This window comes from Grampus griseus, assembly GCF_964374135.1.
Source record: "Grampus griseus genome assembly, chromosome: 1".
Lineage (NCBI taxonomy): Eukaryota > Metazoa > Chordata > Mammalia > Artiodactyla > Delphinidae > Grampus > Grampus griseus.
The window spans coordinates 170,740,822-170,764,665 of NC_139017.1; the positions used below are offsets into that span (position 1 = coordinate 170,740,822).

General features: G+C 57.4%; 1 protein-coding gene across 2 annotated transcripts in view; it reads right to left on the reverse strand.

Moving 5' to 3' along the window:
- Positions 1–20,830, reverse strand: part of CROCC (ciliary rootlet coiled-coil, rootletin) — a gene marked incomplete at its 5' end in the record, with an annotated part of 41,874 nt that extends 21,044 nt beyond the window's left edge. Inside the window, 17 exons of one of the 2 annotated variants that reach the window (XM_082676432.1) lie at positions 1,036–1,163; positions 1,421–1,614; positions 2,373–2,603; positions 2,994–3,140; positions 3,820–3,964; positions 5,622–5,804; positions 7,742–7,941; positions 8,550–8,783; positions 9,231–9,314; positions 10,003–10,099; positions 10,539–10,775; positions 13,941–14,047; positions 14,570–14,735; positions 14,820–14,881; positions 14,958–15,041; positions 15,141–15,326; positions 20,681–20,830. In XM_082676432.1, the coding sequence (XP_082532558.1) occupies positions 1,036–1,163; positions 1,421–1,614; positions 2,373–2,603; positions 2,994–3,140; positions 3,820–3,964; positions 5,622–5,804; positions 7,742–7,941; positions 8,550–8,783; positions 9,231–9,314; positions 10,003–10,099; positions 10,539–10,775; positions 13,941–14,047; positions 14,570–14,735; positions 14,820–14,881; positions 14,958–15,041; positions 15,141–15,326; positions 20,681–20,815 (2,620 nt within the window). The remainder of the gene's footprint in view (positions 1–1,035; positions 1,164–1,420; positions 1,615–2,372; positions 2,604–2,993; positions 3,141–3,819; positions 3,965–5,621; positions 5,805–7,741; positions 7,942–8,549; positions 8,784–9,230; positions 9,315–10,002; positions 10,100–10,538; positions 10,776–13,940; positions 14,048–14,569; positions 14,736–14,819; positions 14,882–14,957; positions 15,042–15,140; positions 15,327–20,680) is intronic. The other variant, XM_082676431.1, reaches the window with a different exon arrangement.
- Positions 20,831–23,844: the final 3,014 nt, after the last annotated feature.

Sequence of the window (23,844 nt, forward strand, 5' to 3'; positions counted from 1 at the left end):
CCTCCCAGTGGGCCAACAGACTCAGGCCAGGTGAGCTATGTGGGCAAAATCCCAGAGGGGAGAGGGCCCACCGGTATCTAGCTGAGTTCCCTTGGAGAACATTCTTGCCCTCTCTGGGCCTCTGTTTCCCCGTCAACTGCATGGGCCCAGTGGCCCTGTCCCTCTCCCTACCTACCTGGAGTGGCATCTAAAGGATGAAGTGACTGATGAGGAGGGCCCCCCACATGGAGAGGACAGCAAAAACATGAGAACCCCCATCACTGACTGAGTGCTTATCACGGGCAGGCACCTGGCTGAGCACAACACAGCTTCACATCACACCCACGTGGCTTATCCCCAATTTACAGATGAAGAAGCAGAGGCTCAGAGGACACAGGTAACCTCCCAAGGCTGCACAGCTTTCCATGAGGCATCACCTTTAATGACTGCCTGCCATAAGCATACTTGCTGGACTCTCGGCACTAATGAAAGTGACCAGGGGAGGGTGCACCCCACAGGGGACAATCTAAAAACTATCCTCGGGGTGGGAAGTCCACCAGAGACTGTCAGCATTTCCCTTCCCGGTTCTGTCTGGCTCACGTGGACGTGGACGGAAAACTTAATTTTCGCGGCCCAAGCAGGTGCTTAGTAAATGTTTGTTGAGCAAGAAAAACCTGTGAGTTCAGAGACTGGGCAGGAATGAGAGTCGTCAGAAAAGCAGCTGATGATGGCTCCGCGGAGACGCAGAACTCTCTAAGCTCCCTGATGATGACAGACAGCAGCCAGCGCTGGCTGCAGAGCCAGGCACTGTGCCAAGGCCATGCTTTTCTCACCTCATCCTGGCAAAGCCTCATCACCTCTAACTGTCAGAGGAGGAACCCGTGGCCCAGAGAGGGAAGCGGCTGGCCTGGGACAGTGGCTGGATTGGAAGCCAGGTCAGCCACAACCCAAAGCCAGTGATCCCAGTTTCGGTGGGACCCCAGAACTCGACAGGTTACAGCTCCAGCTCCGGGCTGGAGCCCGGGGTTCCCCACCCCTCACCCCTGGCCTCCCTACCGGTCAGGGTCTCCTTGGCCAGCAGTAGGGCCTGCCCATCTGCTTCCAGCTGCTCCCGCCGGGCCTCGAGCTGCGCCAGCTGCCGCTGCACCTCAAACAGGCTGCTCTCCAGGGCTTCCTTCTCCAAGCTGCAGCACGTACGATCCCTGAGGCCCCGGAACCCAGCCTCCCGGGCCCCAGGACACTGTGAATCCCAGGGCGTGGCCAGCCATGGGCCAGGCGCCAGCCCACCTGCCCAGCCGTACCCACGCTCCCCGGGGAAGCCTGAGCCCAGGCTGAGATGAGCTGGTGACCTGGCCCCTGAGGGCCCGTGCTGGACGTGGCTGGCCACGGGGTGGCTCCGTCAGACCCCCCAGGGCGGGCTGGGCAGAGCTCAAGGCCTCACCGCAGGCGTGTGGCCTCCTCCGACAGGGTCCGGCCCTCACGCTCGGCTGCTGCTAGCTGCACCGCCAGGCCGGCCCGCTCCTTGGCCAGCGCCTCCTTCTCCCGGGCCGCCCGCTCCGACGCCTCCGTCTGCCGCTGCGTCTCCCGCCGAGCCTGCTCCAGCTCATGCTCCCGCCCGCTCAGCTGCCGGGAGAGCTGGCACCACCCCGGCGCTGTGAGCACCAGCCCTGGAATCCCCCAGCCTGCTTATCGGGCATCACCCCGACCCTGGGCCCGACCCGGCCCTGGCAGGCAGGAGACCAGGTTCAAGCCCCAGTTGTACCCTGATGTGCTGTGTGAACCTGGACAAATCACAGCCTTCTCTGGACCTGCAGTGCACGCACATGCAAACATAAGGGTCATCACTTAGTTTGGGTGGCAACCAAACACTTCCTGCACCCCAAAATGTCCAGAGAAGCTGAATGTGTAAGAGAAAGCAAAGGAGAGCTGCGCTGCACGCCTCAGAAAGGGAACCTAGAGCCTGGCTCCCTGCACCGCGTCGTCTGTTCCCTAGAGGCCCCTCCCAGGAAGCCAGGCCCTCCAGGACAGACACCCTAAGGTCCCTTCCAGCTATGATTTCCCAACAAGTCTAAGATTCCAATTCTAAAATTCTCTACCAATTATCATATCATTAATCTTTACTGAGTGGTGATTCATTTCTGTAAGTGCTTACACCGTATACTCTTCAGAACAACGCTTTGTGGTAAGAACTATTAGCCCCATGTTACAAGTGGGGCCACTGAGGCATGGGGAGGTCGGGTAACTTGCTCAAGGCCCCCAGCTGGCAGAGGTGGGGCTGGATTTCAGCCGGGAAGCAGGCTCCTGAGCCTGTGACATCCCCCAGGACAGACTGCAAAAGGCCAGGAGCCTAGAACCCCTTCCCCACCTGCTCCCCAGACCCCACGTACACCCACCTGGGCCAGCTGCTCCTGCAGCCGGCAGCGCTCCTGGTGCAACTCCGGGAGCTGGCGCTCCAGGGCCCCCCGGGCCTGCTCTGCCGCCCGCAGGGAGCCCTGCAGGCCCTGCCGCTCCACCTCGTGCTCCAGCCGCAGCTGCTCCAGCAGCACCTGCCCCTCCTGCGCGGAGGCGGCCTCGCGATCCGCCTGCCGCTGCCGGCCCAGCAGGGCTGCCTTTTCCTCTTCGAGCTGTGGGGGCCAGGCGGAGGCGAGTGACCAGATCAGCCCAGGCCCTCATGGTCCAAAGAGGTCCCACCCGGGACCAAGGATGCCTTCTCCACCCACCTATTACAGCCAGCACGTGGGAGGCTCCCGGGGGTAAGGGGCGGTGCCCTAGGGTGTGTGGACACTGGGGAGGAGCAGAAGGAAGGGCCCATGGAGCTCCTTCCCTCTCAGACCATGAGAGAGAAGACAGACAGCCAGAAGGAGTCAGAGACAGAACAACAAGACAGAGGGACAGAGGTGTACAGGGAGATGTCGGGGTGTGGGCCTAGGCTGGGCCTGGGGATGCCTCAGCGGGGTTTCTGAGCGGGGAGGACAGGTGGGCGAGGCAGGAAGGCCTGCTGGCACACAACATACCTGGGCGACAAGGCGGTTCAGACCCAGCTTGTCCTGGGCAAGACTCTCGTTCAGGGCGCTCAGCTTGGATAAGGAGTCCCGCAGAGAGGCCTCCTCGGCCCTCAGCTTGGTCATGGAGAGCTCAAGCTCCATGCGGCCAGCCTCAGCCTGCAGGGTCGGGACCAGGGCGGCCAGAGACGGTCAGGCGGGGAGAGATGGAGAGAGATGGGAAAAGACGTGCAGAGACATGGAAAGATAAGGAGAGATGGGGAGAAAGGCAGAGAGATGGGAGAGGCAGGAGGTAGGGAGGTGACGAGAAGAGGCACGGAGAGACAGGGCCCCCAGAGACAGGGCAGGGGACACGAGGAGGGAGATAGAACATGAGAACACGAGACAGAAACAAAATCCCTGCAGACGCCCTGCTGCCCACGCTGCTGCGCACCCAGAGCCGTGCAAGGACCAATGAAGCTGGCTCCCACTGTGGGGCGCGGCCAGAGGTCAGAGGGTACCCCAGAGTGGGGTCTAGGGTGGCCTTGCTCAGGGCCCAGACCACAGACAGCAGGGCAGGCACCGACCAAGATCTGTGCCCCCAACCCTCACAGACCCCAGGACCTGTGTCCAGAGATGGGACTGGATGACCTGAGTTGCAGGCCCTGCCCCAGAAGCATCTGGAAAAGCAGGGATATGACCAGTCCTAAAGGTCAGTTCACTTATGGCTGGGATCAGAGATCAGTGTGTGGCCAGGGTCAGAGATGAGCCTGAAATAGGGGTCAGTCTGCGCAGAGTGAGAAGGCCTGGGGCCTAGGGTAGAGGTGGGTTTGTGGCGGTGTGGCAAACGGGGACCCACCTTGGTCAGCGCCTCGGCCACCTCGGCCTTCTCAGCCTGCAGCATGTCCCGCTGAAGCGTGGTACAGCTCAGCGCCTCCCTCACCTCCACCAGCTCCTTCGCCAGCCCTGAGCGCTTCACTTCCAGCTGCTCTAGTTGTCTATGGCTGTGGGACAGAGGGTGGGGGGGTGCCCCATGTCACTCCCCTACCCTGAGTCTCCCATGGCCAGACATGCTGGAGCAGCCAGGGCCCAGGCCCAAGGCAGGAGCCTCATCCACAAGGACAGCCAAGCCCACTGTTGGGCCTCAGTTTTCACATCTGCAAAATGGGGTAACGCTCGCCTCATAACGTTGTGAAAAGGATATGTGTCCTGGGACTTCCCTGGTGGCACAGTGGTTAAGAATCTGCCTGCCAATGCAGGGGACACGAGTTCGACCCCTGGTCCGGGAAGATCCCTCATGTCACAGAGCAACTAAGCCCGCGAGCCACAACTACTGAGCCCATGCATCGCAACTACTGAAGCCCGCGTGCTCTAGGGCCCGCGTGCCACAACTACTGAGCCCGTGTGCTGCAACTACTGAAGCCCACGCACCCAGAGCCCGTGCTCCGTAACAAGAGAAGCCACCACAATGAGAAGCCCACGCACCGCAACGAAGAGTAGCCCCCGCTCGCCGCAACTAGAGAAAGCCCGCCCACAGCAACGAAGACCCAACGCAGCCAAAAATAAATAAAATTAAAAAAAAAAAAAAAAAAGGATATGTGTCCTTATTGTACCTGACATATCTCTCCAACGGCCTTCGGAAACAAGGATAATATCCACCGCCACAATGTACTAAACATCACTGTTACTAATGCCTCACAGAAGTAAATAGTGAAGTGGTTAAGAGATTAACTCTGAAGCCCCAATGACTGAGTTCAAATCCTGGCTCTTCCACTAACTAGCTGTGTGACCTTGGGCAAGTTACATAACCTCTCTGTGCCTCAGTTTCACCATCCATCTCATCCAAATGGAGATAATAATAGCTCCTACATCACAGAGTTATCACAAAGGTTAAATAAGAGAATCTAAGTGCTTAAAATGGTGCCTGAGGCTTCCCTGGTGGCATAGTGGTTGAGAGTCCGCCTGCCGATGCAAGGGACACAGGTTCATGCCCCAGTCCAGGAGGATCCCACATGCCGCGGGGCGGCTGGGCCCGTGAGCCATGGCCGCTGAGCCTGCGCGTCCGGAGCCTGTGCTCCGCAACGGGAGAGGCCACAACAGTGAGAGGCCCTCGTACCGCAAAAAAAAAAAAAAAAAAAAAAAAAAAGTGCCTGGTACTTAGTAATATAAGTACTGATGTTATTATTATAACTTTAAATTTAAAAATTATTAATGTTATATTAATATTATTGTTAATTAACTTAATTAATAATACTAATGCTATATAGTTAATATAACTACTGTTATATTCGTTTTTTTTGTTTTTTGGCTGTGCTGCAAGGCATGTGGGATCTTAGTTCCCCAACCAGGGATCGAACCCACGCCCCCTGCAGTAGAAGCACAGAGCCTTAACCACTGGACCGCCAGGGAAGTCCAGTTGTTATCATCATCCACACTCTACCTCCTACCAGTTCTCTGATCTCAGGTAAATGACTAAACCTCCCTGAATCTCAGTTTCCTGAAATGGGTCTGGTGAGAAGACCCTATAGCAGAGGGGTGCCATGAGGCTCCTCGAGACGGTAGAAGGCCCAAGACACAGTCAGTACTTCCTAGCCCCCAGGGACAGTCGGGAGCCCCATGGCCCACCCAAGCGGCCCTGGCAGGGAGCCAGAAGCCACTCACCTGCGCTCCAGCTCCCTGCGTGTCCGTGCACTGTCCTGTGCTGCGTCCTCCCGCTCTTCCTCCAGCTGCTCCCGCTGGCGCCGCAGCTCCTCCTGGGCTGCATGCAGCTTCTCCCGCTCCTGCGGTAGCTCCTCAGCCTGCTGCTGGGCCACCTGCAGGCTGTGGGCTAGGCTGTCCTTCTCCCTGCAGGACAAGGGGAGGGGGAGCTGAAGGGGATGCAGAGGCCACTCCCACCGGGGAAGACGGCCGTGCTGCTGTCCTAGCCAGGAGCCACATCCTCCCATCCTCCGAGGCCCCGGCCTCTAGAAAGCCTTCCTGCCCCTAAGCATGGCCCACTCATTTCATCCATGTCTCCCTGGAGCTGACTCTTCCCGGCATAGGGCACTCAGCTTTCCTTCTACCCCAACCAGCCCACTTGGAGGCCCAGTGGAATGGATGGAGGCACTGGCGTTATCTCCAACTACCCCACCAGGTAAAGATGCCAGGCTAGGTTCCTGAGACATGTGGGCAATTTTGCTGCCAGCTCTGCTAGTCCACGTGACCAGGAAATGCCCCCTACAGCACCCTATGCCCCTCAATTCTGGGAGGCTCAATAGAGCTGGGTCTGTCCAGATCCCACAACTGCCTGCTGCCCAGGCCAGCAACACATGGTAGCCAGGGCAGGGGAGGGAGGAGGCTCCTTCCAAGGCAGGGGTTTCTAGCTCAGGCTTAGGGCTGATCGCTATCATATCCTCCACTGCCGCCCCCCTGCGCTCAAAGTGGCAACCTGTAAATACTGATATATTAGATACGAAGGCTGGCAGTAAGTGGGAAAAAATATTCGACATGGGCTTCCCTGGTGGTGCAGTGGTTAAGAATCCACCTGCCAATGCAGGGGACACGGGTTTGAGCCCTGGTCCAGGAAGATCCCACGTGCCTCGGAGCAACTAAGCCCGTGTGCCACAACTACTGAAGCCTGTGCACCTAGAGCCCATGCTCCGCAACAAGCTACCGCAATGAGAAGCCCACGTACCACAACGAAGACCCAATGCAGCCAAAAATAAATGAGTAAATAAAATTATCAAAAAAAAAGGGTGGGGGTCAAACTCTGTCCAAGTTTAAAAAAAAAAAACATTTGACATGAAATTAAGAAAAATAGTAGAAGGCAAAATGAGGTGTTCAGGCTTCCCTGGTGGCACAGTGGCTGAGAGTCCGCCTGCTGATGCAGGGGACATGGGTTCGTCCCCAGTCCTGGAAGATCCCACATGCCGCGGAGCAGCTGGGCCCGTGAGCCATGGCCGCTGAGCCTGCGCGTCCAGAGCCTGTGCTCCGCAACGGGAGAGGCCACAACAGTGAGAGGCCCACATACCACAAAAAAAAAAAAAATGAGGTGTTCGCTGCGAATCCAACTACATAAAAAGCCCCTTTCCTTCCAAGGCATGGGAAGCACTGGTTTTGCTGTCAGATGGACCTGAATCCTAATTCCTACCCCAGCCACGTCACTGTGTGACCTTGGACAAGTCTCTCAACCTCAGGACAGTAACAGTTGTGAACTGCATGAGTTTGATGGGAAGACTAACTGAGATAATACACAGGAAGCACTTGGCAATAAGCCTAGCACATAGTAGGTATACTGGAAAGGTTTGCAAACTGACTTCCAGGAAACACAACCGGAAGCAAAGCCAGTGCATTAACAGGGGTTAGGATGAGAGGGGAAGCTGTGAGGAGGTCCCATCTTTTTATTTCCCCTCAATTTTTCAAACTTTTTATTACGTGGTTACATTTACAAAGAGAAAAACCAAAAAACAAGCACCCAAATAATCAAAACAACCAGGCAGCTAAGAGTGGATAATTTCTTGTCTCCAAAATCTCCGAGAGACAGAGTCGAGAATAACAGTATCAATATGGCTCTTGGAGATGATGGAAATGTTTTACAGTCATATGTCCTACTTGTTAGCACTTGAAATGTGGCTAATGCAAACATTTACATTTGTAAATGTTTACTTAATTTACATTTGAACAGACACATGCGGCTAGTTATGACCATATTAGTGCAAATCCGCATGTTCACAGGCTTTGGCTCGTGTTAGGCCCAGACGCTGACTTATTCTCTGGGCTCCCCGCCTCTGACCTCCCCGCACCTGTTCAGGAGGTCGACAGCACTGCGCAGGCGCTGGGTCTCGCGCTGTGCATCCTCCTGGGCCTGGGTGGCCCCGTCGGTCTTATCCCGAAGACGCTGCAGCTGTTCCTCAAGGGCACGGCGCTCCAACTCGCTGTCACTAAGCTGCTTCCGCAGGGTGCCCAGGAGGTCCTGGCTGGCCTCATAGCGCCCCCGCATGTCCTGTGGCATATGGGAATCACTGAGTGTAGGGGAGCCCTGTGAAGCACCCTCCCCGCTCTCCGCACGATGCACACCAGCCTACGCTGCAGCCTAGGCCTGGGTCCAGGCCTGGGGCAGGGGAGTGGAGCTACGCCCCCAGACTCAGTTTCCACTCCCCTGCATCGTGCCCTCACCAGCCTTCTGAGACCTCTGCAAGGCCTCTGAGCCTCCATCTCCCTGGGGTCCCAGGCAACCTAAGTCCCCAGGACACCAGACAAACCGCCAAGCACACTCCTTCCCCTCCCCCACTTCTGACACCGCCCCCCTCCAAACACACACCAAGGCTCTCTGGCTCTGTGTGGGAACCCCATCTCCCTTCCTATACCAGGCCTCTTACTCCACCCCGGGCTCCGCCCCCAGCTTCTCAAGCCCCTCCCACTCTAGACTCAGATTCCTCCAGTGCTCTCAGCCACCTCCATGGGTCCTGACTCAGTTGCCGTTTCTCAAGGCTCTGACTCTAGCCTGAATGCTCAGGCTCCTCCCCTAAGACCCCGGCTCCGATCAAGGTTGCCCAAGCCCCTCCCCGCTGGACTCGAGCTCCGCCCCAGGACACTCAGGCCCCTTCTCACCTGGACCTGCAGCTGACGCTTGTGCAGAGCGGAGTGAATCAGGGCTAGTGTGGAGGAGTCCGAGCAGGCAGGGGATGGGCCTCGGCGGGGGGAACGGCCACGGCCGGGCGAGGAGCGCCTCGGTGGGGACGGGGTCCGCGCCCCCGAGAGCCCCCGCAGGCTGCCGTCCGATGCGGCCGCTGTACGCTCAGAGCCACTTAACTGGATGCCGCTCTCCATGTCTGACAGGACGGCCTGAGGGTGGGTTAGGGAGGCAGAAGGAGAAGGGGAGCTGCGGGATAGGTGGGCAAAGAAGCCTCGGGAGGTAGTGGGGCCACCAGGGTCCTCATGCCTAGCTTCATCCCTAACCCTGCAGCACTTTCTCACCTCCGCTAGCTCACAGCCCTCAGCCCACCAGGTAAGGCCTCCCATTTACTGGGAAGACATGATTCAGCGTTTCTCACAGATGGGCAGGGAACATGCAGTGCCTCCTCTCCAACGGGGAACTCCCCCGGGGTGGGGGGCAGGGGGTGGCAGATTTTGGGCGGAGCTAGCAGGGGTGTTAAACAGCAGCCTAGGTTTCCAGGGCCCCCAACCACTTGCAGTTCAGCTGAAGGCCACCAGGGGTCGTGGTGGCCCAGGACTACCTGGCCTTGCCCTGCCTAGGGTTCCCACCCCTTCTGGCTTCTCCCGGCTCCGAACCTGTGCCAGGTCCCTCAGGGTCTGCTGCAGCCCCTCTCCATCCTCCGTCTCCAGGGCCGCCTGCTCCTGGAGCCGCAGGGATTCCTAGAGTGGTGTTGGGGAGACAGGCAAAGAGGGGTCAGTGTCTCTGCCCTAGTCAGAAACCCCACCTTCGTCTCCCTCACGGGACTACCACCAATCAGTTGGCCTCGAAGGCCATGCCCAGGGGCCAGCAGCTCGGTAGACCCCACAGCGACCTCAGTTTCCTCACTGAACAGACCAGGCCCAGAGAGATGTGGTGTCCTGCCCCAAGTCACACAGCCTATTGGAGGAGAGCTGGACGTGAACCCAGGCCAGACCCCACACAGAAGGATGACCAACCCAGGCAGTACCCTTGAGAGGGGTCCCTCTGGTGGGGAGGCAGCTGAGTTCCAAAAGAAAGAGCCCTGGGCTAGCAGGGCACAGGCATGAGTTCAAGTCCTGACTCCCCAGCTTAATGGCTCTGAGACTCTGGACAAGTATTTCCCCTTGGGCCTCAGGTTCCTCACCTGTATAATGGGGATCATGCTACAGAACTGCTGAGAGGATGAAATGGGATAAAGGAGGTGAATGTGCTTATCACTAAAGCTGGCACCCACTAGGCACTCACACTAAAGCTGGCACATACTAGGTGCTCAGTTAATGAGGGGTGAAACTGAGCCTGAGTGGGATGCTTGGGGTTGGCCCAAGCTACCCAGCCCTCAGCCTGTGTCCATGGATCTGGTCGGTCCCCCCGCCCTGCCCTGCATCTCACCAGGGCCTCAAGCTTCTCCGTGAGGGCCTTGTTGAGCCGATCCTTTTCCAGATTCTGGTTCTGAAGGCGCTCGACTGTCAGGGCCAGCTCAGTCACTCTGGAGGCAGGGGAGCAACACAGGTGAATGGGAGACCCACCCAGCTTCTCCTCAAACCCACCAGCTCTGTGTCCTTCATGCTTCCCCAAACCTGAGGCAGGGACCCTAGGATTCGCCTCCCTTGCCGTGTGACCTGAAGTCACTCTCCTTTCTCATCTCTAAATGAGAATGAGGTGGCCACCCACTTTATCTCACGGGAAAACCCCTTGGGACTAGTCTAGGTCTCAGGAGTAGAGGCTGAACTGTTTGTGATGTGCCCTGGGCAAGAGCCCTATGAACCTCCATCTCCCCCTCTGCCAAACGGGGTGCCTGGGGAGACTGGCTGAACTCACACAGGGGAAGGGCCCATCCCTGTTGAACAGACGCCCCCTCCTCCCTGTATCTCCGGGCGTACACTCTGTGGGGAGGTCTGCCTCGCGTGGTGCCTCTGGGCGCCCACCTGGCACTGAGGTCGGCTTTGTCCAGGTTGCTCTGCACCTGCAGCTGGGCCAGGTCCTTCTCCTGGAGCACCTTGTCCCGCAGCTGCTCCTCCAGCTGGGCCTGCAGCAGGGCCTGCTTCTCCAGGGACGCCTCGGCCCGGCTCTCGGCCAGCCGCAGGCCTGCGCTCAACCCCAAGCTCGCCTCCTGGATGGCTCGTGAGGTCCGGGCCAGCTCCCCTCCCAGCTGCAGCAGGTCCCTGGTGTAGAGAACACAGGATGGGGACGGGATGCGGGGAAGGGCTCCCAAGAGTAAATTAAAACTACAGTGGGATGCCATTTGTCGCTATCAGACTAGGGACAAAAAGTCATATAATGCAGTGTAGGTGAGGCTGCGGGGAAACAGGCTTTCCCTACACTCCTGGTGGGAGGCTGAGTGTAACCACACAGAGGGCAATTAGAAGAACTCTGAAAATTATAAATGGATAGGTTCTAGGACCCACGGACTCCATCGCTCAGAATTTATCCTACAGATATGCCCCAGAGCAAGGAAAATGACCTGTGTATAAGGGGATCCACTGCAGCCTTGCTCATGTAAGAAATACTGGTGGCAACCTAAATATCTATCGAAAGGGAGCTGCTATTGCCTTTTCTTTTTTCTTTTGGCCACCGCGTGGCTTGCAGGATCTCAGTTCCCAGACCAGGAATTGAATGCGGGCCTCGGCAGTGAAAGCCTGGAATCCTAACCACTAGGCCACCAGGTAACTCGGCAGGGAGCTGCTATTAAAAACATCATGGGGCTTCCCTGGTGGCGCAGTGGTTGAGAGTCCGCCTGCCGATGCAGGGGACACAGGTTCGTGCCCCGGTCCGGGAAGATCCCACATGCCGCAGAGCAGCTAGGCCCGTGAGCCATGGCCGCTGAGCCTGCGCGTCCAGAGCCTGTGCTCCGCAACGGAAGAGGCCACAACAGTGAGAGGCCGCGTACCGCAAAAAAAAAAAAAAAAAATCATCATGATACATCCCTTCAATGGAATACTCTGGAGCCAAGAAAAACGAATGGGGAAGCTCTTTAGAGCCTGATGTGGAACCAATTCCCAGCTATAACTATTGGGTGAACAAAGCATCTTCAAGAACTGCAAAAAGGGAACTCCCTGGTGGTTCAGTGGTTAGGACTCTGTGCCTCCAGTGCAGGGAGCATGGGTTCAGTCCCTGGTTGGGGAACTCCCACAAGCTGTGCGGTGTGCCCGAAAAAAAAAAAGAACTGCAAAGATGAAATTCTCCCAAGAGTGTATAAAAGAAAAGTGGGGGCTGGGGGGGAAACGTACAATCTGCTGTATTTGCTTGTATCAAATGAGCCTGAGGGCTTCCCTGGTGGCACAGTGGTTGAGAGTCCGCCTGCCGATGCAGGGGACACGGGTTCATGCCCCGGTCCGGGAAGATCCCACATGCCGCGGAGCGGCTGGGCCCGTAAGCCATGGCCACCGAGCCTGCGCGTCCAGAGCCTGTGCTCCGCAACGGGAGAGGCCACAACAGTGAGAGGCCCACATACCGCAAAAAAAAAAAAAAAAAAAAAATGAGCCTGAGTGTCTGGGTCAGAGGCAGCAGGAAGAGTTGAGTTTTCACCATACACCCTTTTGAAATTTGAACCTTGTGCATGTGTGAGTTATTCAAAAGCAAGATGTTAACATTTTAAATGCTAATTAAAAATTAGGTATTTTAAATATATCAAATAGGTTAAATCCTCCCCTTTCCTGAATGAACTGTACCACTGGGTACCTAACGGTAAGAAGAGGAAGTGCCTTATTATAGAAGAATTCCAGTTAATACATGAAGAAGTGACAGAATGAGACAATCATGATTCTGCAGCCTCTGACGAATGTCTGGACCTTGGCATTGAGCGTCAAGGGCTGCTAACGCACAGACAGAGGCTCCTGATGGCAGAGTACACACGGCGCTTATGAAGAAGTCTTGTCAAAACAAAACACGACAACCCGAACCTGAATCTGATCAAGCCTTAAATCCAACATCCAATTTACAGGGCACAACCCTGTCAAAGGTGTTAAAGGACACCACAGAATCCAGACTGTGGGAATCTCTAAGGACGACTGTCCCGAACAAATAAAAGAGACTTAGAAGACAAATCAGCCAATCACACTTTGTGAACATCTATGGATCCTGATTCAAACAATTTTAAAGACAAAAAGTGAAGAAACACCATCAGTGACACTGATGAGTCAGCTGGAAATTTGGATACTGAGAGAATAGTAGATGATCTCAACAAAAGATCATCGCTCAAACAAATGTTTAAGGCACAAAAGGAAACAAACTGGTCGGCCTGCCTCTAGGCTCTCCCCTCTGCAGCCTCACCTGCCCAAAGACCAAGCAGGACCAAGTCCCCTGTGGCAGGAGGCCTTTGAGGCTCTTTTCCAACCTGACCTCCTTTCACTTGCCTTTTGCTTCAACCCCACTGGCTGCCATTTTCTCGCACCTCCAAGCCTTTGCTTCTGCTGCTCTGCCTGGGGCGCCCTCAGCTCTGCCAGTTAAAACCCCGCCCATCCCTTGGGGTCAGAGCAAATTCCACCTCCTCAATGAAGCATTTTTCTGACCTCTCCACCCCTCCCAGTTTTCTGAGCATCCAGGACACCCTTTCTGTTCCACTCTCACGTCTCTAACCACTCACTTCCTCAGTCTAGAGGTTGCAAGTTCCTTTTTTAAAAAATTTAATTTAATTTAATTTAATTTTTGGCCACACCACACGGCTTGTGGGATCTTAGTTCCCCGACCAGGGATTGAACCCCGGCCCTTGGCAGTGAAAGTGTGGAGTCCTAACCACTGGACCGCCAGGGAATTCCCTAGAGGTTGTGAGGTCCTTGTTAGCAGAAGCTGAATATCATAGTAGATTAAAAGCAGGAACTGCAAATCCTGATTCAACCACTTACTTACTGCTGTGTGACCTTGGGAAGGTCACTCTACCTCTCTGAGCCTCAGTGTCCTCATCTGTAAAATGGGGATCATTCCAGTTCCTACCTCATAGGGACACTGTGGATATGAGATGAAATAAAATGTACAAAGAGCCTAGCTCAGAGCAAACACCTAGTAAACCTTTACTATTTACTGGTAATGACTAGGAAACAGTAAATTTAGTAAATACCAAATAGTATTTAGTATTTAGTCTTAGTCATTTGGTCATAAATAGCCAATTTAGCAAGTACATTAAGTAAATACTAAGTGACCGCCATGATCTTGGTAAGAGTTAATTATTACTAGTTGCCTCTGCATCTCCGTAGGGCCCGGCACACGGTAGGTGTTTTGGGTCGGACCGAAGTTCAACTGAGTTGAGTTGAATTCAGTGTGCAAAGCAGGGTTGTCTCCCGGCTGCTGCAGCGTCTCCCCGAGCCGCCCCTCCGCCGGCCAGGACTCCTCACCTCTCGGTGGACATCTTCACCTCGCTGAGCAGCCGTCGGGCCCCCACAGCCTGCCTCCACAGGAGAAGCAGGCGGCTGTGCTCCTGGCTGAAGTAGGCGTTGAAAGACTGGAGGGCAGAGGGGCTGAGTGAGGGGCTGGAGCGGGGGCCGGCCCACTTCCTGCCCCAGCTCTGACCACCCCGGAGGCTCCCAGGGGGCCGGCTCTGGGCCCGCATACGGAGCTATATGGTCACCAGCTCAAGCCTCCCGCTGGCTCGGGGAGCTGGATTTCAAAGCCTCCACGGACTGCAAGCAGCAGTGAGGGAGGGCAGAAAGCGCTGGGGACCGAGGTTTGCATCCCAGCTGCCAGCCAGCTGCATGACTGGGCAGCTATCCAACCTCTCTTTAGAAGGAGGATGATGACACTTTCCACATATGGTTACCATGAGGAACAGAGGAGAAATCGCCTGCCTGGCACTGGCACGTGGTATGTGCTAATCAAGGCTATTATTATGACAACCATTTACCTCTACTAAAGGGCTCACCTGACCAGCAGGGCCCTCCCTCCCCCTCCCCCTCCCCCCTCCCTCCCCCTCCCCCGCCCCCGCCCCCATAGGCTGTTCCCCTCGGGTCAGCTCCCCGGTGCCCACCTCTCCCTCGCGCCTCCACGCTGCCTCCCGCTGCTCCAGCTCCTGGCGGCTGCGTGTCCAGTCACTGGTCACCTTGCGTATGTCCTCACTCAGAGCCTGGTTGGCCGAGTTCGCCTGGTCCAGCTGCTCTCGGAGCATAGAGTTCACCTGGGCCAGGCTGGCGCTTCTGGGTGGGGGAAAAGGGACCAGTGGGTGCGTGGCCAGAGAGGACAGCCCTGCCAGCCACGTGCTATCCCCCGCTGTGTCCCACCTCTGCTGTTCCTCCTCCAGGCGGATGAGGGCGCTCTCTAGGTCATGGCTGTGCTCTGTGGCCTAGGTGGGAGAAGCGGGGGCATTAGGCTGGGCAACATGGAGGGAAGCGTCTGCCCTGCCACAGCCCGGCACCCACCCTCAGCCGCTGCTGCCCCAGCTCCGCAGCTCTCTCCAGCAGCTGCTGCTCCAGCTCCGAGGTCTTCTTCTTGTACTGGAGGATCTGGGGATGGGTGGAGAGTGGCCGGTCAGCCCCAGGGGGCATGGGGGCCGGGCCAAGTGAGCGCAAGGGTGGGCAGGAGCAGGAGTGGGTGGCCCTGACCTTGGCCTGCAGCCGCTGCACGAGCTGGGCCTGCCGCTGCTGGCCCTCCTGGTAGGCCTGCAGCTTGCGCCGGTAGGAGGCCTGCTCCTCCTGCAGCTGCCTCCGCAGCTCCACGCTCTGCCGTGCCAGCCCCCTGGGCTCCTGTGTTTCCAGCTCCCCAGACTCCAGCCGCACAGCCTGCTCCAGCTGCAGGGAAGGGCCCTGGGTGAGAGTCCTGGGCCCCCCAGGAAGGCAGTCACAGGCCTCTGCAGGGGGCGCCAGGCTGGACCCGGACCCACAATGCCTTGCAGGCACATGTGGGCAATACCATGATGCAATGCACGTGTGCACGGGTAATGCAGCCGTGCATGGACACACAGACTGGGCAAGCGCGGATACACAGACTGGGTGTGCGTGGACACATGCAGGTGGGCCCACAAACGTGTGCATGCAAAGCACAAAGATGCACCTGGGATAAACCTTAAAGGCCCTGGGTACACCGCGAGCCTCTCCTCCAAGACACCCAACCCCCTCTGGTGGATAATTATTGGATTCATGCCCCTGTCTCCCCACCCCCACCCTAAGTGAGCTCAGAAAAGCCTGGATTTTGCTCCCCATTGTATTTTAGAACAGTGGCAGTAGCAATGTTAATGAATTAACAGCATGAGCACACGTGAATACATTCACAGGCATCAATACACGTATGCATATCTGAGCTTAGAGACATGCACGCACATAACACACAGAGGCCACCTAAAACACCCCGAAGGTGACACAGATGAACACATCCCGCCCCCACTCCCCACATACACAGCACTCAGGTTTGTAAGAGGTGCGCACATGGGTTCTAATATAAGGTGTGGTTTATTAATGCCCTCTCAGCCCAGCCTAGCCTTGGGCTCCCTCCTCTCCCTGGGCTCATGGGAAGCCTCTGCGGTCGCCGCCCTTCCCTTACCCACAGGCAGCTTGCAGCCCCTTCATCATCAGACCCTGGGGGCAGAGGCAGGATGCCTGCCGGCTCTGACTGCCTCGCTAGCCTGGAACCCCCTAACACCCTTAGGTACCCGCTGGTCCCAGGGGGCCCCTCAGCCTCCTCCAGCTGTTTGGAAGGGAGGAGGGAGGAGGCCGCTGAGGACAAGCAAGAACAACAGAGGAGCGACAGTGCCCAGGGAGAACCAACAGCACGAGAGCCCAGCCCAGTGCCTGGCCTGCAAAAGCCCGGGCAGGGTATTCACACGCCCACCCACACTGGGTCCCAGGGAAGCCAACGGCAAGGGCAGCTACTCTCACCCACGCTAGTAGCGGGGCCAGGCCAGGTCAGCCCTCCAGGCCTGTGTTAAGCGGTATGGCAGGAGAGACCCAGTGAGCCACCAAGCTGAGAGGCATCTCCAGCCCCACCCCTGTTGCAGCAAATATAGAAATGGAGTTTTCCCTCCCCTGAGAACAAGGAGAACAAAGGTAACAGTGAACAGGCTAGAGAAGAAACATAACCTGGCCTGAAAGTTAATCACTCCTCGTTTTACTTTAACTGTCACTAATTTGTAGTAACTTTACAAAGCTAACCTCACTCCCTGACACTATGTAATTTACGTTCAGCACCTATCACGCCTAGCTCTTCAAGTTACATCCCCTGCCTCTCAATCCCTAACCTTACTTTGTCCTGGCACTTACATTCGATAACAAATCACCCCCTATAGTTTTTGCATTTCAGAAACAAGGTCGCCGGCTGATAAACCAGAGGCAAACGAACGAGGCAAACGGACACCATTACCAGACCGCCGGACCCCAATTACTGGGCGACCTGACGCCAGCTATGACTGTTTTGAAATAATGCAAAGGAAAGGAAGAATGCAAGACCTTCACTACTCTGATCCTCATCACACACCCCGGACTGCGAGCCCCACATATAAAGTCTTCCCTGATTCCCAAGGGTGGGGGCACAGTTCTTGAGGTGCTAGCCTGCTGTGTCTTGCCTTCGGCCTGGCAGAAAAATAAAGCCATCTCTCTCTTCCTCCAAAATCCCTGTCTCCGTATTTCTGTTCGGCCTCGGTGCACAGGGAAGCCGATATTCGGCCAAACCACGCCCACCCCCGGGGACAGCGCTGGGCAGGGTGACTGTGCCCACGGAGGCTGCCTGGGGGCTTCAGCTTATGTGGGTGGGGATCCGGTCTGAGGGTGGAGGAGAAGGCAACGTGCAGGGGGTCTCCACCTGGAGGGTGTGCTGCAGGCCCGTGGCCAGCATCTGCGCGAAGTCCACCTAAGTCAGGTGATGGGCAGAGCATCGCATCTGAGTGTGGTGACGGTGGCACCGAGATGCCGTGAGTGTGTTGTGCATGGATGCGGGCGCTTCCTTGGGGGTGGGGGGGTGCGTCTTGTCGTCTGTCTCCATGTGGGACCCTGTGTGTCTCTGGGTCTGGGCCTTCACAGGGACCGGGTGAGGTGGCGGCTGCAGTCCCAGGTCTACGTTGTGCTGCGGGCGATGGGTCGTCTTCATGTGCACCCGTGTGTCCATGTGTCTGTATGACTGTGTGCACAGTCACAAGTGGGCGGACCTGGGGAGCGAAGCTGGGCTCTGCACGCGTCTGTGCACTTGTGTGTACCTTTGTCTGGCTGTAGGTGTCCAGGAGCTGTGAGACAGTGTTGTGTTGTCTGCGGTGTGGGTATGCAGGATACACCGCGGTGTGTGACTGTGCATGTGGGTGGGACTGTGCGGTGTCTGGGCAGCTTCTGTGAATCTGAGTGTCTCCCCGAGGTGGGTTTGTGTTGGTGTGCGGGGAGGGTCTGACTGTGGCTGTGTTGTGTGCATTTTGCACATCTGTGTGAACCAGCTGCTGTCTGCTTCGTGGCTTTAGAGGGCTTCCTGCAGCCGCCAGGTGCTCCACCGCTTCTCCAGCGCTCACCGCCAGACCCAAGCCACTCCTGGCCACACCCCACCCCTTTCCACAAACTTTGCTGCTCACCAAGCAGCCTTTCAATTTTACTTGTAATTCAAGAGGGAAGGAGGCTGCTACCAAGCCAGGGATGAAAGAAGTTTACTGTCTCCCCTAGCAACCGCTGCCCCAGTCCCCGACATTCCGGTCCAGGTTGCCACGGACACTGGGGGTGGGGGGGCAGGGGGCCTGGCCTGTGGAGCCGACTCCCTCCTTCCCATCCCAGCTGCCTCGCCCAGCACCTGCTCGTCAGGGACAGGAAGAAGCGGGGGTCTCCACTGGGACCCTGAGGTTCTCCCTCTGACCTGGGAGGTAGCCACTAGGAGCCCCTGCCTCAGTTTCCCTACATGTAGTCAATAGGACAGAGACCCTGACCTCACCTCCACTCCCCTTTCCCAGGGATGCTGTGGGGTTTAAGGGGTCGGAACAACCTCACTGACTGGCCCCCTAAGCCAGCGCACGTGCAGCAGTTATAGCCACAAGGGCAGGCCCTGTCACCTGCAGCCCGGGGACAAGTGGGCAGCAGGGAGTGACCGTGCCGCAGGAGCACAGAGTCCCGGACCAGGGGTCTCGGCCCAGCTCCACCACCGACCTTGGGCCTGTCATGTCCCCTCCCTGGGCCTGTTTCCCCATCTCTAATGAGGTGATCTCCAGGCTCTGAGGTTCCCTATGGACCCACCCCCAGGAAAGGCCTCAAGGTCATTGTCATGCAGCCCCTGCCTCCAGGGGGCCACATCTCAGACAGAGGACAGTCTCCTGCCAGGCTCGCTCTACATGCTATTCAGGGGCCTCTCCAGCCACACAAGGAAACTTTCTAGACCAAAGCAGCTCCCCCAACCGGCCCAGCCCCACAGCTGTGTCCTAAAAGCAAAGGGACCCGCTACCCCCACCTCTTCTTCCCTCCCCATGCCAGCCTGAGGGGCAGTGCTAGCCTCACTGTCAGTCAGAAGTTGGCATTTAAAAGAGGCAGCCAGGGTTTCACTGGTGGCGCAGTGGTTGAGAGGCCGCCTGCCGATGCAGGGGACACGGGTTCGTGCCCCGGTCCGGGAAGATCCCACGTGCCGCGGAGCGGCTGGGCCCGTGAGCCATGGCCGCTGAGCCTGCGCGTCCGGAGCCTGTGCTCCGCAACGGAAGAGGCCACAACAGTGAGAGGCCCGCGTACCGCAAAAAAAAAATAATAATAATAAAAAATAAAAAATAAAAATAAAAGAGGCAGCCAAAAATAAATAAATAAAAGAGGCAGCCCCCAGGGGCCTGACACTGTGCCAGGGGCCAAAAGATGACCAGCCTAAACTAGGAGGGGGCTGTCTCAGGGCCCACCACCAACAATACAGACTCCGCCCAGCCCACCTGCCACGCCCCCTGCAAACTTTGGGAAAACTAGCTCTGCACGGTCCCCAGTGCCGGCCACCATCCTGCTCTTCTGCAAGTCCCAACACGTCAGGGGCTTGTCCAGGCAGGCGGATGTCAGGACACAGGCACATCCCACAACGACACAGAGGAACACAGATCCCTCTTCCCATCACGGGTATACAAGCCCCTGTGTGGACAGGCCCGGCTCAGGGGTCTAGCCATCCCTAGTTCTGCTAGTCCCACACAGGGGACCCTGGGCCAGCTTCAATCTTCCGTGTGTAACATCAGGGGTCACGTCTGAGGCCCTTCCAGCTTTCCCAGGGCCAGGTGCCCCCTGGAACTCCCAGGCCGGTTGCCTCTTCCCATACCCAGGAAACAAAACTGTAACACAGAGCCCTCAGCTGTGTGACCCTCAAGCAGGGTGCTCTCCCTCTCTGAGCCTTGGTTATCTCCTCTGTTAAATGAGCATCATAATGGTCCCGACCTTGGTGCATTAAATGTAAAGCACCCAGCTCATGCTTGGCACAGAGTAGGCACTCAGTAACCAGCAGCTACCATAATGAGTGTTATTACCACCCACACATCTCCCATCCGCACACACACTCCCTCCCTCATGCAACTCTCTCACCAACTTTCAGCCACCATCAACTCCCCAGGGTCACTTCCCACGAGCCTGGAGGCCTAAAGGAGAAAATGCACTAAGAACCACCTGTACTCCACCCACACCGACCTCCTGCCCAGGCCCTGCAGCACAGGTCCGGGGGACGTGAATCCTGCCTGGACTTGCAGGCAGGCCCGGCTTCTCCTTCCTTCCTTCCTTTGCTGGGCCTCACCCCCACGGGGAGCAGGGCAGGTCTGTGGCTGCCTGTGCCTACCCCAGCCTGTTGGGTGGACCCCAAGGCTCAGGTAACCGGGGGCACAGGAAGATGCCCAGAGACTCAAGGGGTGGCAGGGGCCTCTAGGGGTCTTGTGCTCCGTGCCCCACCCCCCAAGCAGGCTCGGGACAGCCAGGAATGAAATACCCCAGTTTCCAGGCACTTCATCCCCTCGTCTCATTGATTCCTCACAGCTCCGTGTCACATTACTGTCCCCGCTACAGGCTCGCAGCGCGGGGTGATTTGCTCAAGGCCGCTCAAGTGGGCAGAGCCACAATCTGAATGGAGGCGGCCTGACTCCAGGGCCCACATTCTGCCCAGGAAGCGGGCCTGCCCTGGCTGTCTCCCCACCCCTGCGGCAGGGGAGCCCCTAGCCCAGCTCTCAGCCCCCCGCAACACCCACCCTCTCACTGACCGCGTTGTACTTGATGGCCAGCTCATCGCGCTCAGCCCGGCTCTGGGCCAGCAGGTCCTCCACGCGGGACAGCTCCTGCTGCAGAAGCTGGCTCTCCTCCTTCAGTGACAGCATGGATGCCATCTCGGTGGCCGGCAGCAGGGCTGGAGAGGGACAGCGGGCACACAATTAGCTTCCACCTGCATCCTGAGGGACCGCCTCCCCCTACAGGTGCCCTACCCATCCCTGGAGGCAGGAAGATGGACCAGGTCCCCACAAGGAGCTGTAGCTGAGGGGGCCCTTCCCAGACTCTCTCGACCCAAATATGAGGTGTGGGTGCTGCCCTCCAGGGGGAGCAGGGGCCCATCAGCCTTCCTGCCCGGGTGGGGAATGGACACTGCCGCTCCTTATACTTCTACAAAGCCCTGAGCTAAGCTGAGCTGCCCTCCCCCTCTAATCTTGGGTTCATCCAGCTCACACCTTCCCTGGGAGAGAATGTGGTGTTTGGGGTTTAAGTCTTTGCAGCAGGCTGCCTGCAAGCAAGGAGGGGATGCTCAGCCCTGCCTTCCAGCAGCATCACATGGAGAACAAGTCTGGGAAAATTACACCTCTGAGCCTCCATTTCCTCATCTGTAAAATGGGACCCTCCATCACAGGCTTGTGCCTGCCTCACAGTGATTATTCAAGAAATGGAAGCTGCACTCGTTATCGTCATTATGACTGTTGAAGAGGGGGATGTGAGAAGAGGTGAGATGCAGGCAGTGTCTGTGAAGGGGAGTGGTACCTGGGCTCTCAGGCTGGGAGAAGTTGCGGGTGACAATCTCCCTGATGCGGGCAGGCAGGCAGGTGGGCTGGGAATCCTGGGCCGGGTCCTGCACGTTCAGGCCCTTCTCCTGGCCCGACCCCAGGATGCTGCTCTCCAGTATCTGCAGGGAAAGAAGGAGGGTCTGCGGGGAACCTGGGACCTTGGGCTCCCTGGTGTGGGTGGGAGAGAAACAAAGTCCTGCCGCACCAAACAAAGATGTGGGTGCCCAGGAGACCCTCGGGAAACCCCCAAATGGAAGGAAGCCTGGGAGTAAGAATCGCAAAAAGCCCAATGGGAGGATACTCTGTGTGCCCCCTGCCCCGGGAAGGAGGCCCCCTCGGGGGCCAGAGAAGCAAACCAAAGCCCACAGCCCACTCACAGACCTCCCAGGGCAGCACAGAGCATTGGGGGCTCCAATCCAGCTCCCGCCCTAGATGGGTGATGACCCCACTGCTCCAGCAGAGGTCACCTCAACCCTAAAATCTGGAAGTAGGGACTTCCCTTCACTCGCGGGGCACTGGATAAGGGAGTCATGGAGTTGAGCCCTGAGCACCCCTCTACCACCAGTCTGGCCGGGAGCTGCCAGCTGGGGTCCCTGCACACCCCGCCACCACACCTCTCCCACCCCTGGACCCCTAAGATGTCCCCACGCCTCCCACTCCTGCTAGGCCCACACTCCCCTGCTCTGGACAGGGTGGGCACAGCCCCCAGGACCCACCTGGATAACTGCCTCCAGTGCCAGCTGGGCCTCCAACGACCCCTCCAGCCCCAAGTTCACGGGGTGGAGGCCGTGGGCACCCCTCTCCAGGCCCTGCGCCAGGGCCCTAGAGACCAACACAGCCCGCCCACCCTACAGCCAGACTGCTGTGCTGAGCGCTGGGCAGATTAGGCTTAAATCCGGCGGCGCCCCCACGTGATCAGGGAGGTGGGCGGGGCTGAGGGGGGAGGGGAGGGGAAAGGAGAGGGTGGGCGGGAAGCTGGGCAGCGGGGAACAGGAGGAGGAAAGACGAATAGGGGGAGGAGAGGAGAGAGGGGAGGAGGTTGGGGAGAAAGGGAAGGAGTGGAAAGAAGAGGGAAAGGATGGAGAGGAGGGGGAAGGGAAAGGGGGAAGGGACCTGGAGGTGAAGACCCCCCCCCACTACACACGCGCACACACACACACACACACACACACGCACACACACTCTACCCTCTCCAAGCACAGGGGGTGGGGTCAGCATACAGGAGGCGGGAAAGGCCAGTCTTCAAGACGGTCTTTACTGACCCAGAAAAGGGGTCACAGGGTTTGCTAAGAATGTCTTTATAGGGTGCTGGGATGACGTTTTCCCACATCAGGTGCAGGCTGTGGAATTGCCCAGTCCAGGCAAGGAGCTGAATCCCCCTTCTCCAACTCCCAGCCCCACCCCCGCACTGGCTGTGTGCCCCAGGGAAAGCAACTTTGCCTATCTGAGCCGCCGTGTTGCAAGATGCGAATATTGGCACCCATCCCATGGAGTCACCTGGGGGCATAGAGAGCTTACAACTGGGCACCGGGCTCAGAGTGAGCATGTGATCAGTACTGATTTCATTCATCTGAAGATCTGAAATGTACAGTCCCTGTACCCCGGACCCTGGGGCTCAGAGGTCCACCCACTGCTTGCCATTGTTCCTTCCCTAAGGCAAGGAGGCTGTGCGGTGTAGTGGTTAGGCTGTCAGCTCTGAAATCAGGGTCAGATATGGGGTCGCATCGGAGCCCCAGCTCTGCCACTTGCTGGCAGTATGACCTTGGACAAGTTACCTCTCTGAGCCTCAGTTTCCTCATCTCTAAAATGAAACTGATAGCACCTACCACATAGAGTCACTGTGAAGATTAAATGGGTTGAACAGTGTAAGGGGTTTGCACCACAGCTGGCACGGGGTGAGCAGTGAGTAAACGGCGGCTGCTCTTCCCATTGTCATTAGCGCCATGTGTCTGGGCTCCTGCTACCTCTTGGCCCATGGCCTAAGGGTGCCCTCTGCTCTAATGCCGTGTCCCATAGGAGCCACATTCATGTTATCTCATTAAATCCTCACCTCAACCCATTTCCAGATGAGAAAACCGGGACACAGAAAGGTTGGGGCTCCTACCTATTCAAAGTGGCACACTGCTGCAGGGAAGTGGGAAGCCCTAAGTTCTTTCCACTTAAGCCAGGCAGCCTCCCAATAAGTGCCTCAAGGGCAAGACCGGGGCATTTGCACTTCAATGCTCTACCAACCGTGTCTAAGTCAGACCCAGGAATGCAGCAGGTGCTGCATAAACGTACATCAGTCTAAGCGGAGCCTGGAACCCTCACCCGCAACTAGGGAATCTGCTCTGGAAATGGAAAACCAGGAAACAGGGTACACTGGG